This window comes from Artemia sp. Qi Xiang Cuo, chromosome 14, assembly GCF_049724085.1.
Source record: "Artemia sp. Qi Xiang Cuo chromosome 14, ASM4972408v1, whole genome shotgun sequence".
Lineage (NCBI taxonomy): Eukaryota > Metazoa > Arthropoda > Branchiopoda > Anostraca > Artemiidae > Artemia > Artemia sp. Qi Xiang Cuo.
In genome coordinates this window covers 70,896,502-70,911,397 of record NC_142807.1, presented here as the reverse complement: position 1 = coordinate 70,911,397, position 14,896 = coordinate 70,896,502, and the positions used below count along the sequence as shown (strand labels likewise).

The window sequence follows — 14,896 nt, the reverse complement described above, 5'->3', positions numbered from 1 at the left end:
GTGCAGTGAAGATGTAAAAGTAGAATAGTCAAGGCCGAGGGAGTTTTTTTCATAGTTGAAGAGGTTTTGAAGAATAGGATAAGTCTGCGTACCAATATTACAAAATTGGAAGAAACAGTGATGACAGCGGTCAAATATGGTGCATTGAAGGTGCATGGGCGCACCAAAAAAACAGAGAAAGATTTGCTATATGTTTTCGAGAGATTGCAGACTACTGATTGTTCTGGGTACCTCACTGACTGATCCTATTTCAAACAGTAGGCTGTACGAAAAGTGTGGTTCAATCCCACTTTCTAGGGCTATAACGAAAGAAAGGTTGAGATGGCTAGGGCGCGTTATGCCGATGAAGGATGGCAGATTGCCGAAGGTTGTCCTTTTTGGTCAGGTGACTAGGGCTATACGGGAAGCAGGTCGTCCACAGTTGGGGTGAGAGGATGTCGTAAAGAAAGATCTAAGGGAAATAGGAACTTCCAGGGAGGGTGTAAAGAGTGAGCCTTTGAACAGATTGGGACGGAGGAGGAGCTTGCACAGCTGTGTTGGCCTTAGGAGGCTTGGTAATGCGGTGACTTGTTAGTAGTAGTAGCAGTAGTAGAAAAGGACCAAGAAACAAAATGCTGAGTACAGACCTGACAATCAGAAAGGATTGTTTGATTCTCAAAACTACTGCTTATTTAGACAAATAAGATAACCAATGTTCTTTTACCCTACTGAAATATACACACAGAAGAAAAATATGTGTTACAATTTGTAAGTCCCGCACCTAAATACAAATTAGGCGTATGCTAATTTGCTTCAAGTTTAAGAACTTTAAAATTGTTTTAACCAAGACCAACGGACTCGTTTTACCCAAGAGTCCGTTGATTTTGAATTAAAATCAAGTATTTTGCAGTAGGCATCAAGACATGGCTAATTGTAGTTGCAAAATGTTACATTTTGCAACTTTAAAGGAAAACAAACAAACTTTTAAAACTTGCAACCTGTTTAAAAAGGGCACAAGCCACTCCGATTTCCAATTGAATGAGCCCTTTTTGAAGTTTCGCTACGATGTGCCCTGCACTAAAGGAAAAAAAAAAATTAATAATTCATTGTGCCAACATCGGACTTATATGCCCCATGGCATAACTTTAAACCTTTGCTCCGAGTATTGTTGGGAAGTATTCTTCTCAAAAACATATTTTCTATCTGGAAATCAACAACAAAGTTTGTGTTGATGTGTGGGGGGGACGTAGGTGCGTGGAGGGGGGGCTATTTGCCCTCCAATCACTTTCGACTATTAAAAAGGGCACTAGCCACTCCAATTTCCAATCGAATGAGCCATTTTCGAAGTTTCTACGACAGCTACTTCGATACGAAGTGCCGGGGTATGGAGAAAAAAAATCATAGGCAGCGGGCGCGCTGCCTAAGTAAAGAACGATGTGGGCACAATATGTTTTTTTTTTCATACCCGGGCACTTCGTATCAAAGGAGTTGTCGTAGAAACTTCAAAAAGGGCTCATTCGATTGGAAATTGGAGTGGCTAGTACCCTTTTTAATAGTCGAAATTGAATAGAGGGCAACTAGCCCCCCCCACATGACCATCATTCCCGCAAACACATCCAATCAAAATTTTGAGATCGCTATTTTGTTCATCGTAGTTGATTTCAAGACAGAAAGTATCTTTTTGAGGAGGACACTCCCCACACCCCTCGGGGCAAGGGTTTTGAGTTATACCCTGAGGGCATGTAAGAACAATATTGGCACAATGTACCCTTTATTATTTTTTTCCTTTAGAGCAGGGCACTTCATATGGAAGGGGTCGTCGTAGAGATTTCAAAAGGGGCTCATTCGATTGGAAATCAAGAGTTCTAGGGCCCTTTTAATAGTCGAAAGTGATTGGAGGGAAATTAGCCCCCCCCCCACGCCCATTATTTCCCCGAACACATCCAATCAAAATTTTGAGATAGCAATTTTGTTCAGCGTAGTTGATTATCAGATAGAAAATTTGTTTTTGAGGAGGACACTTCCCCACAGCCCTCAGGGCAAGGGTTTTAACTTATGCCCTGGGGGCATATAAGGTTCTAATAGAAGGCGTTGTTGTAGAAAATCCAAAAAAAAACTAATTCGATTGGAAATTCAAAGGTCTTGTGCCCTTTTTAATAGTTCGAAAGTGATTGGAGGGCAAATAGCCCTCCCCCCTTCCACGCCCATCATTCCCCCAAACACATTCAAATAAAATTTGGTGATAGCCATTTTGTTCAGCGTAGTTGATATCCAGATAGAAAATATGTTTTTGAGGAGGATACTCCCCCACAACCCTCAGGGCAAGAGTTTCATGTTGTCCTTTGGGATATACGATGTTTTTTTTGAAATCTTTGTCTTAAAACCTTGAAAAAATGCTCATTCAATTTAAAATTCGAGAAGATAGTACCCTTTTTAATAGTCGAAAGTGATTTGAGGGCAACTAACCCCCCTCTCAACCCACCTTTTCCCCAAACAGATCCAATCCAAATTTTTTTATAGCCATTTTACTCAACGTAGTTGAAAGTTTTGGATATCAGGTCTTTAAGGATGACAATCCCTCCCCCCACAGCCCTCAGGGCAAGGGTTGTAAGTTATGCCCTGGGTCATATAAAGTTTTTATTGAAAGCGTTGTCGTAGAAACTTCAAAAGGGCTCATTCAATTGGAAATTGAAAGGGCTAGTGCCTATTTTAATAAAATAAAAAAAACAAGTTTTTTAAACTGAAAGTAAGGAGCGATATTAAAACTTAAAACGAACGGAAATTGTTCCGTATATGAATGGGGCTGGCTCCTCCTCAACACCTCACTCTTTACGCTAAAGTTTTTTATTGTTTAAAAAATAAAGTTGTGTTACAGAGTCATAATTTAGATTAAAGAGAAAGGTAGGGAGGAGGGGACCGCCCTTTACATATACGGACTAATTTCTGTTCGTTTTAAGTTTTAATGTCGCCCCTTACTTTCAGTTTAAAAAACTTGTTTTTTTTATTTAATTTCTGATCGTTTTTTAATTAATGCAGCTTTTATTTTGGCTCGCCGTCATTGAATAAGTGAACAAAATTTGCATAAAAATTTTACTTTTCTTTTGCTAAAGGGCTGTCTCTAAATTTGGTTCTGACGTAATTTAAAAATTAACTTACGCAACGAACTTCTATATTCGTATATTTTTCTTCTGGAAAAAAAATACAATGTTGCAGATTTTTGCAGATATGAGCTTGAAACCTATGTTATAGGGTTTTCTGATACGCTGAATCTGACAGTGATTTTCATTAAATTTTTTTCACTTTTAGGGGATGTTTCCCCCTCTTTAAAAAATCAGGTAAGTTTTCTCAGGCTCGTAGCCTTTGATGAGTAATACTAAACTTAACAAAATTTATATATTTAGAATCAGCCTTATAATCCCATTCTTTTGATACATTTATTGACATCAAAGTTCCGTTTTTAAAAGTTTCGATAACTATTGAGCCGTATCGCTTGTTTTTTTTTATTGTTTTTTTTTATTACGTATATGTTATTACGTATATGATGGGGTTCTCCCCTTAGTCAATACCACGCTCTTTACGTTAAAAGTTAAAAAAAAATTTAATTCACAAAGGGAGGGTTACCATCATCAAGGTAAAGTTAGTCATGTACAGTAAGTATGTGACTTTCTGATGAAATTAAAATCTACTCTTGCCAAAAAAAATCATATACAAGAGTTCAGTGAGGTAACATCAAAATTGAATTGGATATTATTCCTGTCTGGATTTATTTTGGTGAGGTCATAATTTATTCCAAATTAGTTGATGACCTGAGTTAAGAGGATTAACTTTAAGAGGATTATAAAATGGAATCTACTGTGTTTTTAGTTTGACCTATATTTCGATATTTATTAACTCAGTATTTTTTCCTGATTTAATATTGAGACTTTTTAATTTGTGGTGAGTGCGATAGCCATGAAAAGCTCCGACGAAATGCCTGAACTTGTATATTCTCCTGTTCTGAATTTTATTCAAAGCAATTTGCTAAGCGGATTTGAGGAGGATATTATTAAAAGACATGGTATGGAGTTTTTGACGTGAATATAGTCAAAGAAGCTAAAAGTTTACTGTGGCAAATAAGTGCAGCTGAATTTGATTGCCCAGTACGTAAGGGGAACAATGCACTTTCTAATCATTTTAGTGACATTATTTCTCTGTTAAGATCTCTTGACAGTAGTGACACTTTTGCACCTACGTTTGTGATAAAGCGACTTACAGAGGTGCCATGTCTCCCTGCAAATGCTTATACTTCTTTACTCTCTAAGTTTAATGAGCAACAACAAGTGGTTGTTGAAATGTCAGGGAAACTTGACAATTATCAGTTGAATTTTCCTCAACTTCCGAAACCTACCCCAGCAATTGACACTCATACGACAGTTATTGTCTCTAAAGTGCCTTCAGATCTGTCTGATCCGATTAAACGCAAATCTGTTCTCGATCAAATAGCTGGGCATGAATTAGTTTGTATTGTGAAACCTGTTAAAGACAGATGGTATGTCAATATCGATAAATCTGCAACTGAAGATTTTTGTACATCTGTTCAGAACTTGATTACCGGAGCAACAGTTAAAGTACGATCCAAGCGCTTTTTTGGGATTCTCAGAGGTTTCCCAGTTGATGTTGACCTTTCAGTTTTTAAAAGACTGCAAGCTATAATAAGTGCAAATCGACTGGGCCAGACTATGTCTGTCAAGCTGGAATTTGAAGACTCCTTCACTCAGTCTGTTTAGTTCAAAGAAGGAATTAAAGTGTCATATGAATTTTTTCGAATTCACTTATTTAAAGAAATACCTAAATGCTGCTTCAAATGCCAATCATACGATCACTTTCAAAGTGCTTGCACCAGCAATGTCCCGAAATGTGCCAGATGTGCTGGGCCACATATTTCTACTAAGGATAGTCCTTGTAGTGTTGCTCCGAAGTGTGCTAACTGTGGTAAAAATCATACTTCTTATAGCTTGTCCTGCCCTATATCTAAGGAAATAATGTCGCGCTCCCACTTTTCGCAGTGACTTTGGAGTTTTCAATAATATCGTTTAATATTAATGGTACAAAGGATAAGGATTTCGTTATTGATGAGTTCTACTATGATTTTGATTTGGTTTGTTTACAGGAGCATCTTCTTACAGACTCTAGTATTAACGTTTTGCGTCGTAGCCTTCATCATGATGTGTTTTGGACTTCTGCCAGAGCCACACGAGGCCTGTCATCCGGTGGACTAGCTTGTGTTTTTAAGCACAATCCTTATTTGGTTTCGCCGGTGATTTTTTACTCGGATGAGTTTTTTTTGTCTGTTTGTTAGGGCACTGTAGTTTTCATTAATTCTTATCTGCCTTATGATGACCGTTCCTCTAGATCGATGGCTAGATTTGCTAAAGCCTGTAACACGTTGAAGTTTCTAGTGGAAAAAATTCTTTCTATTTCTCTAGATTATATGATCATTGGTGACCTCAATACGGATATAAATAACTCATCAGTGAGATGTGATTTGTTGTTGGATTACCTTCCATCTTATCATATTATACCCAAAACTCATCCGTATTCTTATATTCACCATTCAGGCAGCAAGAGCAATATTGATCACATTATTTGCTCACCTAGTATTATTACATCAATAGTGCTTGTACATGCTGAAGAACAAGACTTAGACCATCTCCCTATCTCACTTACTCTTACGCTGAATTTAAACTCTGCAAGGTGTCTGCAAAGTACCCCAGTCTTCAAAATGGTTTGAAAAAAGTAATTGGAAGAAAGCTGATGTTCCTCTTTATGCGTTTACACTAACAAGGCTGCTGTCTGCTATACGAGTTCCCTATCATCTGCTTCAGAGCTCTATACAAGTGAATTGCAAAAAGGACCTAGATTGCTATTATAATCAAATAATTAAATGTTTAAAAGATGCCGAGGCAGTTGCAGTGCCGCTGCAACGTGTTAGACGTGGTACGCAAAAACCTATTTGGTCTTTAGATCCTAATTTAAAAACTTTGAAAAATAAAGCTAAGTTTTGGTTAAAAGTTTGGAATGAATGTGATAGACCTCCTTGTGGTATTGTTTCTGACCTTAGGCGTAAGACCCGCAGGGAATATGAAAAATATCTTAAGTCTATGTGTTATTGTGGTATGGATTTTCCAGTGTCAAAGAGAGAATGGTGAAAAGTTATTAATGCTGAGTCGATTATAATTGATGTACCAAATAGTGATTGTTTTCCTGCATCTGCTTGGCATGACCAGTACTCGTCTATTTTTTCTAATGTTAATTACCGTGTGCATTCTTTGTATTCTCATTCTCTTTCTGCTATTTTTAGTACCCCTCTATCTCAGCGTCTCTGTGTTCCTATTTCTCTTTCATCTGTAATTGAAGCAATTAAGAAACTTAAATCAGATAATGTTGATAATGATGGTATATCTAGATTTCACCTTTTATTAGATTGCTCCCCCTTATTAACCATATACACCTACTTCTCCAGATGTGTATTTGTACTTCTAGTGTACCGGAGAGTTTTTTGTGTGGTACTGTCTCTTCAATTTTAAAGAAGGGGAGTTCTCCTTTTATTTGCTCTTCTTACCGACCTATTTCTGTCTCCTGCACTTTTAGTAAAGTTCTTGAGCATGTTTTAATACCTTTTGTGACTAATAATATGCTTGAGAGAGATAACCAGTTTGGATTTAAGCCCGGAGTAGGTTTTCAACACGCACATCGTGTATTATCTTCTTTGCTCCTTGAAAATTCTTCTAAGGGAAGGAGTATATTTCTTTGTACTTTAGATCTATCAAAAGCTTTTGATAGTGTATGTCATAGTCAGCTTTTTTCTGCTCTTCGTGGTTACGGTGTCAATCTATCAGTTATTTTGCTTCTTCGGTACTGGTACTCTAATTCTTTTCTTCGGCTGAAATCTCTGCCTGCATCTAATATTAAATTGAAAAGAGGTTTAAGGCAAGGTGGAGTTTTATCTCCGACCCTTTTTAATTTGTGTATTTCAGGAGTTCTGGCAAAGATTTCGGCTAGCTATCTCTCCGGTTTTTCTGATGTTTCCTACCTGGCTTACGCTGATGATCTGCTTCTTATAAGCCGTACTAAAACTGGTTTATCTAACATGGTTTCTCGTGTTGCTTCTTCTTTTTCAGACATAGGCCTTTCTCTTAATGTAGATAAATGTAAATTTCTTTCTTTTAATAATATTTCTAGTACTTCCCTTCGCTGTAGTGGCTTTACTATCCCTCTCGTAGATTCTCTTCAATGGCTCGGTATTTCTATTACTAATAGTCTTCGGAGCTTGCGCCAGCGCACAGTCTCAGATATTAATATGAAAATTAAATTAGGATATGCTAAGATTGTTGCCAATAGAGGTAAATATAATAAACTCGCGTTAGCCAAGCTCTACTCAACTTTTTGTGACCATTCAATTCTTTTTGCTTCTGGAATTTTCATCCTTCTGAAGAAAACTGAGTTAAAAAGAATCCGGATTAATTATTTTAGATTTTGTAAATTTTTGTTGTTTCTTCCACCTTGGACCAAAAACTGGGTAATTATTAATAAATTTCTTGTTCCTAATATTACTGAAAAACTGGAAGCACTACACAGAAAACTTTCAAATACTGCTTGTATCCGTTTTTCTCCGCACCATCACCTTATCAGGTTTTTTCAGTCCTAAGTTATTTTTCTTTTATTTGTTTAGTTGTGTTTCTCTGTTTGGTCATTCTACAATTTAGATTTGTAAAGAGTGAGTAAAAATCCAATAATGATAATATTAATGCCTGCTTATTAGATTTTGCAAGTTGTCATTTTTTTTTTTTTTCTTTTTTCCCCCTCCTTTAACGTTATTTTTTTTTTTTTTGATGTCGTTTATTTTAAATTATTATGTGTTAAAATGTAATTTGGTAATTTTTGATTTATATATTGTCTTGTGTCGCATTTTTTGTGTTTTTCCCCGTGATACTCCACGTATTGTACCTCTGTATAGTGTGGGTTAAAAATAAATAATAATAATAATAAAGGCCGTTTAATTAGAATAGATAGCTCTTTTGAAAGCACTAAAAAAAAAACTGTAGCGTAAAGAGCGAGGTATTGACTTGGGGGAGAACCCCCTCATATACGTAATAATTTCTGTTCATTTTAAGCTTTAATGTTGCTCCTTACTTTCAGTTGAAAAAACTTGTTTTTTTTAATTTAATTTCTGATCGTTTTTTAAATAATGCTTGGAAATCCGGCACCCCCTTCATAGAAATGTCCCTTACCCCAAAGAAACATCCTCCACGGAAAGATTCTCCCGAGTAACCCCCTCTTCCAGCCCCCCAAACCCCCCCCCACCCAAAAAAAATTCTTCCTGAAAATGTCTGTATACTTCCCAATAACCAATACAATATGCAAGCAATGGACTAAGTTCACAACTTGCAGCCCTACCCCTGGGAACTATGGGGGATTAAGTCATCGTAAAACACATATTTATTAGATTTTGGACTATGCTGCACAAAATGGCTATCTCAAAATTTTGATTGGGTGACTTTGAGAAAAAAATGAGCGTGGGAGGGGGCCTACTTGCCCTCCATTTTTTTGGTCACTTGAAAAGGGCACTAGAACTTTAAATTTCCGTTCCAATGAGCCCTCTTACGATATTATACCGCCACTGGGTCAATACGATTACCCTTGGGAAAAACAAAACAAAAAACAAACAAACAAATAAATACGCACCCGTGATCTTTCTTCTGGCAAAAAATGCAAAAATCCACATTTTTGTAGATAGGAGCTTGAAACCTCTACAGTAGGGTTTTTTTATACGCTTAATATAATGGTGTGAATTTCATTAAGGTTCTACAACTTTTAGGGGGTCTTTCCCCCTTTTTTCGAAAATCAGCCAAATTTTCTCAGGTGCGTAACTTTTGATGGGTAAGATTAAACTTGATGAAACTTATATATTTGAAATCGAAATTAAAATCTGATTCTTTTGATGTATCTATTGGTACCAAAATTCCGGTTTTTAGAGTTTTGGTTACCATTGAGCCGGGTCGCTCCTTACTTACAGTTCGTTACCACGAACTGTTTGATAGTTGAAAGTGATTGGATAGCGACTAACGCACCTCTCACGCCCACCATTTTCCAAAACACATCCAATCAAAATTTTGCAGGCCAAACTATAAAGTCTTAAAAAATGAAAAGATTTAAAACATTATTTTCTTTTTCCCTGAAAAGACTTTGTCAATATAAAACAAACAGAAATTAATTTAAAAAACTTTTCCCACAAAATAAGTTTTTCAAGGAAAAATAAAGAACTCGATTAAACATAAAAACTAGCAAAAAGAAAATCAAATAATCTACCAAGCGTGAAACTACCACAAATCAGAATCGATAAATAAATGAAACCCAAAACGAACAGAAATTACAATAATTAACCGAGTCAAACTCAAAACGAGCAGAAATTTGAAACTGTTTGAAAACACAATTGTTTGAATTTGAAGACAAATAGGTAGAAACTGTTACTACACGTGGCATGCAGGCGCTGCTAAATGGGGCTCTTCAAAATTACAAGTCAAAACTTTAATGTTACAATCATAAGTCAAAACTTGACTGTTACAATCTCAGCATCTCTAACTGGAATACTCGCGAAGGATATCGCTAAATGTTGCATGCAGGCGTAGCTAAAACGGGGCTCAAAAGTAAGTTAAGTTAAGTTAAAACTTAACTTACAATCTCAGCATCTATACCTGCAGTACTCCTGAAGGGAAACTGTTACTACACATGGCATGCAGGCGCTGCTAAATGGGGCTCTTCAAAATTACAAGTCAAAGCTTAATGGTTACAATCTCAGTATCTATAGCTGCAATACTTGCGAAGGATACTGCTACATGTGGCATGCAGGCACCGCTAGACGAGGGTCGTCAGAATAATAAGTCAAAACTTGACTGTTACAATCTCAACATCTGTATCTGCAATACTCGCGAAGCATATTGCAACATGTGGAATGCAGGCACGGCGAAACAAGGCTAGTCAGAATTACAAGTCAAAATTTAACTGTTACAATCTCAGTATCTTTAACTTCAGTTCTCGTGAAGGATACTGCTACATCTGGCATGCAGGCACGGTTAAACGAGGCTTCTCAGAATGATAAGTCACTTGACTGTTACAATCTCAGCATCTATAGCTGCAGCACTATATACTGCAATACTCGCGAAGAAAACTGCTATTTGTCACATGCAGGCACTTGTTAAACGAGGCTCGTCAGAATTATAAGTCAAAACTTAACTGTTACAATCTCAGTATCTATAACTGTAATACTCAATTGGGGGAAACTGCTAAATGTGGTTTGTAGGCACCACTAAACGAGACTCGTCAGAAATTGGGAGTTCTGTTTACAGCTTTATTGTGAGTTAGGTTCAGAAAGAAGCAAAAGAGGCGTTTTCATAGTGACAATTGCGGAGGGTAAACAAGAACAAGAACCTTGTTCCCTTTTCTTTACACCGTGTCAATAAATATAAAATAGTGATTACTCATATGTATCTTGAAACTGGGCGCATGCAAAATCATAACGATTCTTTCAATTTTTTCATCAAGAGATTCGCAAAGAACCAAACAGTGTACGTGCCTTCTTAGTGGTTTCAGATTGCAAGAAGTTTATTTTTTTAGAATCCTTCTACAAAATAGAGGAAATAGGAACGTCTGATTTCTATGATCTTGATAAGCTATGTAGAGAGACCAGTTGTATTTTAAAGTTGATATTAACGGGGATAAAGTGAACTTCACAGAAATACGAGCGTTGAAAGTTGATTACAACTTTCCAGCCCGGCAGTGTTCGGATCATAGCCGAATTTTCATTACTTCAGGCAACTTTTCAATTAGTGTAGTCGTTATAACCGGAGTTCAATCAAAGTATTATTTTTGTCGACTACATGTATATAGCCTTTCTTTCCACGGTCCGAAAGCTCAAAGGCAGCTTCCCCAATTTTGTTCTTTGATGGCAAGAAGTGAAACAGACATTCTGGCGACGATGAACTCCTCAAAGGTTATAAAACCTTTAGAATCCTGATCATAGGCTTTAAATATTTGCATAAGGCAAGGATTATTAACACGGATATCCAAGTAAGAAGCCAAATTTTCTAGTCTAATAACCCCATCTTTTTTATCTGCAATTTTGGCAAAGCTTTCTAGGTCTGTCTCCAGGTCTTTTTTATCAAATCTATATTTGGATTTCAAGTTTGCCACTCCTATCAAGCCCAATTCACTTGGCAATCCCAATTTGGTGGCTTTCATCATAAGTTGACAATCTTCAAATGAATAATCGACAATGGGCACTTCAAGGCATTTGGCCATTTCAAGGCGTACATTAGAGGCAAAAATTTTCGGTTCTCTTTTCTCTTCATCTGATGGGACATATGGAGGTAAAAATTCGATTTCTGCATAAGTAACAAACTGGGTCATAGTATACAATAAAATCTGCCATGCCTCAGGTCCATCCCATGTCCAAGATAGAGTGTCAAGCCTATTAGGATATCTAATGCACACAGGTTGAACAGCAACTCCAGGATAAAATGCACCAGGCTTAAAAGTGATTAGAGATTTCCTGTTTGAACAAGTTCCCTCAGGAAATATCAAGATCTGTTGCCAGGGGTCCTCAGATGTTGCTCGACGCACCATCTCTTCAATTGTTTCAGATCGAGAATTTGGATCATCTCTTTCCACATATATTGGCTGAGTGAAATTGACCAATTTTCCAAAAAACGGCAAATTCTTCACTTCTTCTTTGGCAACAATGCAGGGTGACCCTAGGAAGAAAACTACAAGCGCATCATAAAACGACGAATGCGGTGCCAGTGCCAGAATGGGTGCTTCTCTTGCTGTCGCTTGTCTCCCTGTTACTCTTACTTTGAAACCAGAACAATAGAAGAGCCAGACCATTATCTTAGACACATTGGCTCGCAACGTTCGTCTCCATCCTTGCATAGGCTTTGATTTTAATTCTTCTTTTGATAACCCCATTAGCCCTATAGAAGCTAGTGAATAAGATGTAACTAGGCAAGTGGCAACACCAATCACTCTCAGAGGGAGAAGGACCATAGACGAAACAAACATCTTCATTCTGTCGTAGATCGACAGATTTATACTATGTGTAAAAGGGTTCCTTTGAGGTTGGGACTGATCTTCATCACATTTATTTTCGTTAACAGTTGAGGCTGCAGTCTTCAAAAAAGATTTTATACTCTTGCAAATAGAGGCTGCACTCTTGCAGACAGAGCCCGTATTTTTCCAGCATTTTCCCTCCACGTGTTCTTTTGTACGTGTGTAACTATGTTCTTCGTTCTTTTCTATTTCGACAACAGGTGAATTTGGTTCACTCTCCTTGTTGGGTTCAGAGCTCTGTACATCTGCGCTTTCTCCTAAACATTCACCTGTTTTGGACTCCATATATTTTTTAATGGCCCACCAAGCTGATATTCCAACACATGAGACTGGAATCCCAATTACAATGGTTTTAATAATGGACATGTTTTCTATACGAGACACTTTATTCAAATGATTGCAAATGTTTGTTTAATTTTTCTTATATTAAGAAAATGACGTCATGGGTGCCATGTGTTATGATGTATATAACGAGCATGATGTCATTTTGTCTAAGCTGCATTAATGTTTTTATAATTTGGAATAGATTTTCAACTAAATATGACGTCACGATAACGTTATTGATACAATGCGTGCTTAAGTAGAAATCAGATTTGCGGTGCCAAAATATACTTGGGATATATTTCATAAAAAAAGACGAGCTTCGTTTTTTTTTTTTTTTTTTTTTTTTTTTTTTTTTTTTTGCTCTAAAACCAACGTAAATTGGAAGCAAAATTGACTCTTTCGTCAAATGAGCTCTTGCAGCATTAAATGCAGGTGTTCAGAAGTACAGTCAGTAACTTCTTTCCAAGAATCATCTTCAAAAACTACACGTGAAAAAGGCTCTTATCCAAGTGCAGTAGCGCTTTGTAGTGAAAAAAAAACAAACATATTAGTGCTTGTAATTGTCTACAGTTGTAACTTTTATAATTAAATACTCTATTTTCCCATCATCTCTATTTTAGGCAATTTCTAATAAAATTCGGTGGAGTACCACAGATGTAACAAGTTAATTCCCCTTATTTGTACTTTTCTTTTGTTGTATATAATAGTATTGACCCTAGCTATTGCCCCCCTGTTGTGATCTTGTTCAATTTGATGTGTCTCCTTTAATTTCCACATAATGATGTGCTAGCAGTCGCGTTTTTTTCGCTTGTTTACAGTCGTTTTTCTTCTAGACATATTCTTAACCTACCAGATATATTTTCTAAAAAATTGTTCCATTACTGCTTTTGAGAAAATTCCCCCAATTTTCTCTTTTAGTTCTTCAGTATCCTTAATTTATTGTATATTCATCTAATTCTAATCTTTTTCGTTGTAAATCTCTTAATCTATATTTGAATCCTTTCCGAGTTTCGGAATCTCTCTTAGTTTCATTTCTGAATTTCGGACGAAATTGTTCCGGAGATAATTCAAATTTCTGAAAAATTGCTCTTGTTAACTTTTGAAAATTCCTTGCGCAATCCCTCGGCGAAGCCACAAAGGCACTTTGTGCCTTGTGATTTAGGTGGGGTTGCATTATAGTTACCCAGTGTTCTTCCGGCCAACCGTTTATCTCTGCGTTTTTCTCAAAATTCGATATATATCACTATATAGCTTCATCTTCCTTCATTGGTTGAAGGCTTACTGTGCCCATTAAATCTGTTCTCGATATTCTCTTGGTACCCAAGCTCACTTCCAGCTGTGCTATTCCCTAATTTCACCCTTACTAATTTGCAATTTCTTTCCTTATTTATGTCTTCTGTTTCCGGGAACAACTCGATTTGAATTTGGGGTTTAACTTGGCTCCACCCTATCTGTTTGTGTTGGAGACTTTGCTATCCGTGAACTCGGTGGGAATTTACGTCCCGCTTTCGAATGTCATTTTATATGCGGATTCGCATCTGGTTTCCTCAGCCGGTGACGTTTTCTCTGCACTTTTTGAGGGTTTTTTGAACGAATAAAAATCTATGGTAGATTTGTCCTTTGTCGGCATTAACGGAGTGGGCCCTCCTGCTGAAACTACAAATAATCTGTAATTTTCCGTGTTTGACCTATTGAGTTCCTCTCTTCTCTGAAGAGAGTTTGAACGTGCTTTTCTTGTAGGTACGTCTGACATAAATCTCAATTTTTTTTTAATGTTGGAATTTGCGGGAATATCGGTACTGAAGTAACGAGTCCCTTTTGAATTCGTCTCTACAAATCTCTGACCGCGAATAAATTTCATCAAATCTTAAAATGTCTATTTTCGGGGAGGAAAACAGGTATGCAATTATTGAAACGTACATGATATTTTTTTTCCGTAATAAGTACGACTATTAAATGCCTTGATAAAAAATAAAGTAAAACAATACATTGAGCCCGCTTCGGTCTTTACTTAGGCAGCGCTATTGCACTACCTATGATCATGTGGAAATTAATATACTGCACATTTATCCATACTCAACCTCTTTTTTAATGATTTTTTTGGTACTTGTCTATTATATAAAACACACTCGAAACGCAGAAATGTCCTCAAGAATCGCGTTACATTGAACTCGGCCTTCTGCCTTTACTGCCGCCCGCCACATATACTCTACTAGGTATGAATGTAAATGATGGTGGGATGTACCTTGGTGCCGTTTGTTGCTCCACTTTGCGGAACCCCACATATTCTTTACTTTTTGCGTAGAGGCGCCGGTTTCTGGGCCGACAAAATTATTTTTGTGGTTTACTTTCAAGTGAGTGAAACCTACTTGTTCCAGCTCTGTTGTGTTGTAGCCCTTACAACAATCTGAAATGATTCTTGAACACCCATGGTGAGATACTATCTTCT

General features: G+C 36.9%; 2 protein-coding genes across 2 annotated transcripts in view; both read right to left on the bottom strand.

Moving 5' to 3' along the window:
- Sse (extra spindle pole bodies like 1, separase) overlaps positions 1 to 14,896 on the bottom strand; it is a 125,464-nt gene that overhangs the window by 53,801 nt on the left and 56,767 nt on the right. The window lies entirely within an intron of this gene.
- LOC148944815 (lysophosphatidylcholine acyltransferase 2-like) lies at positions 10,854 to 12,489 on the bottom strand. Its single transcript, XM_089100572.1, is given in 2 exon segments — positions 10,854 to 10,943; positions 10,945 to 12,489. Coding segments are annotated over 2 exon segments (1,635 nt in total).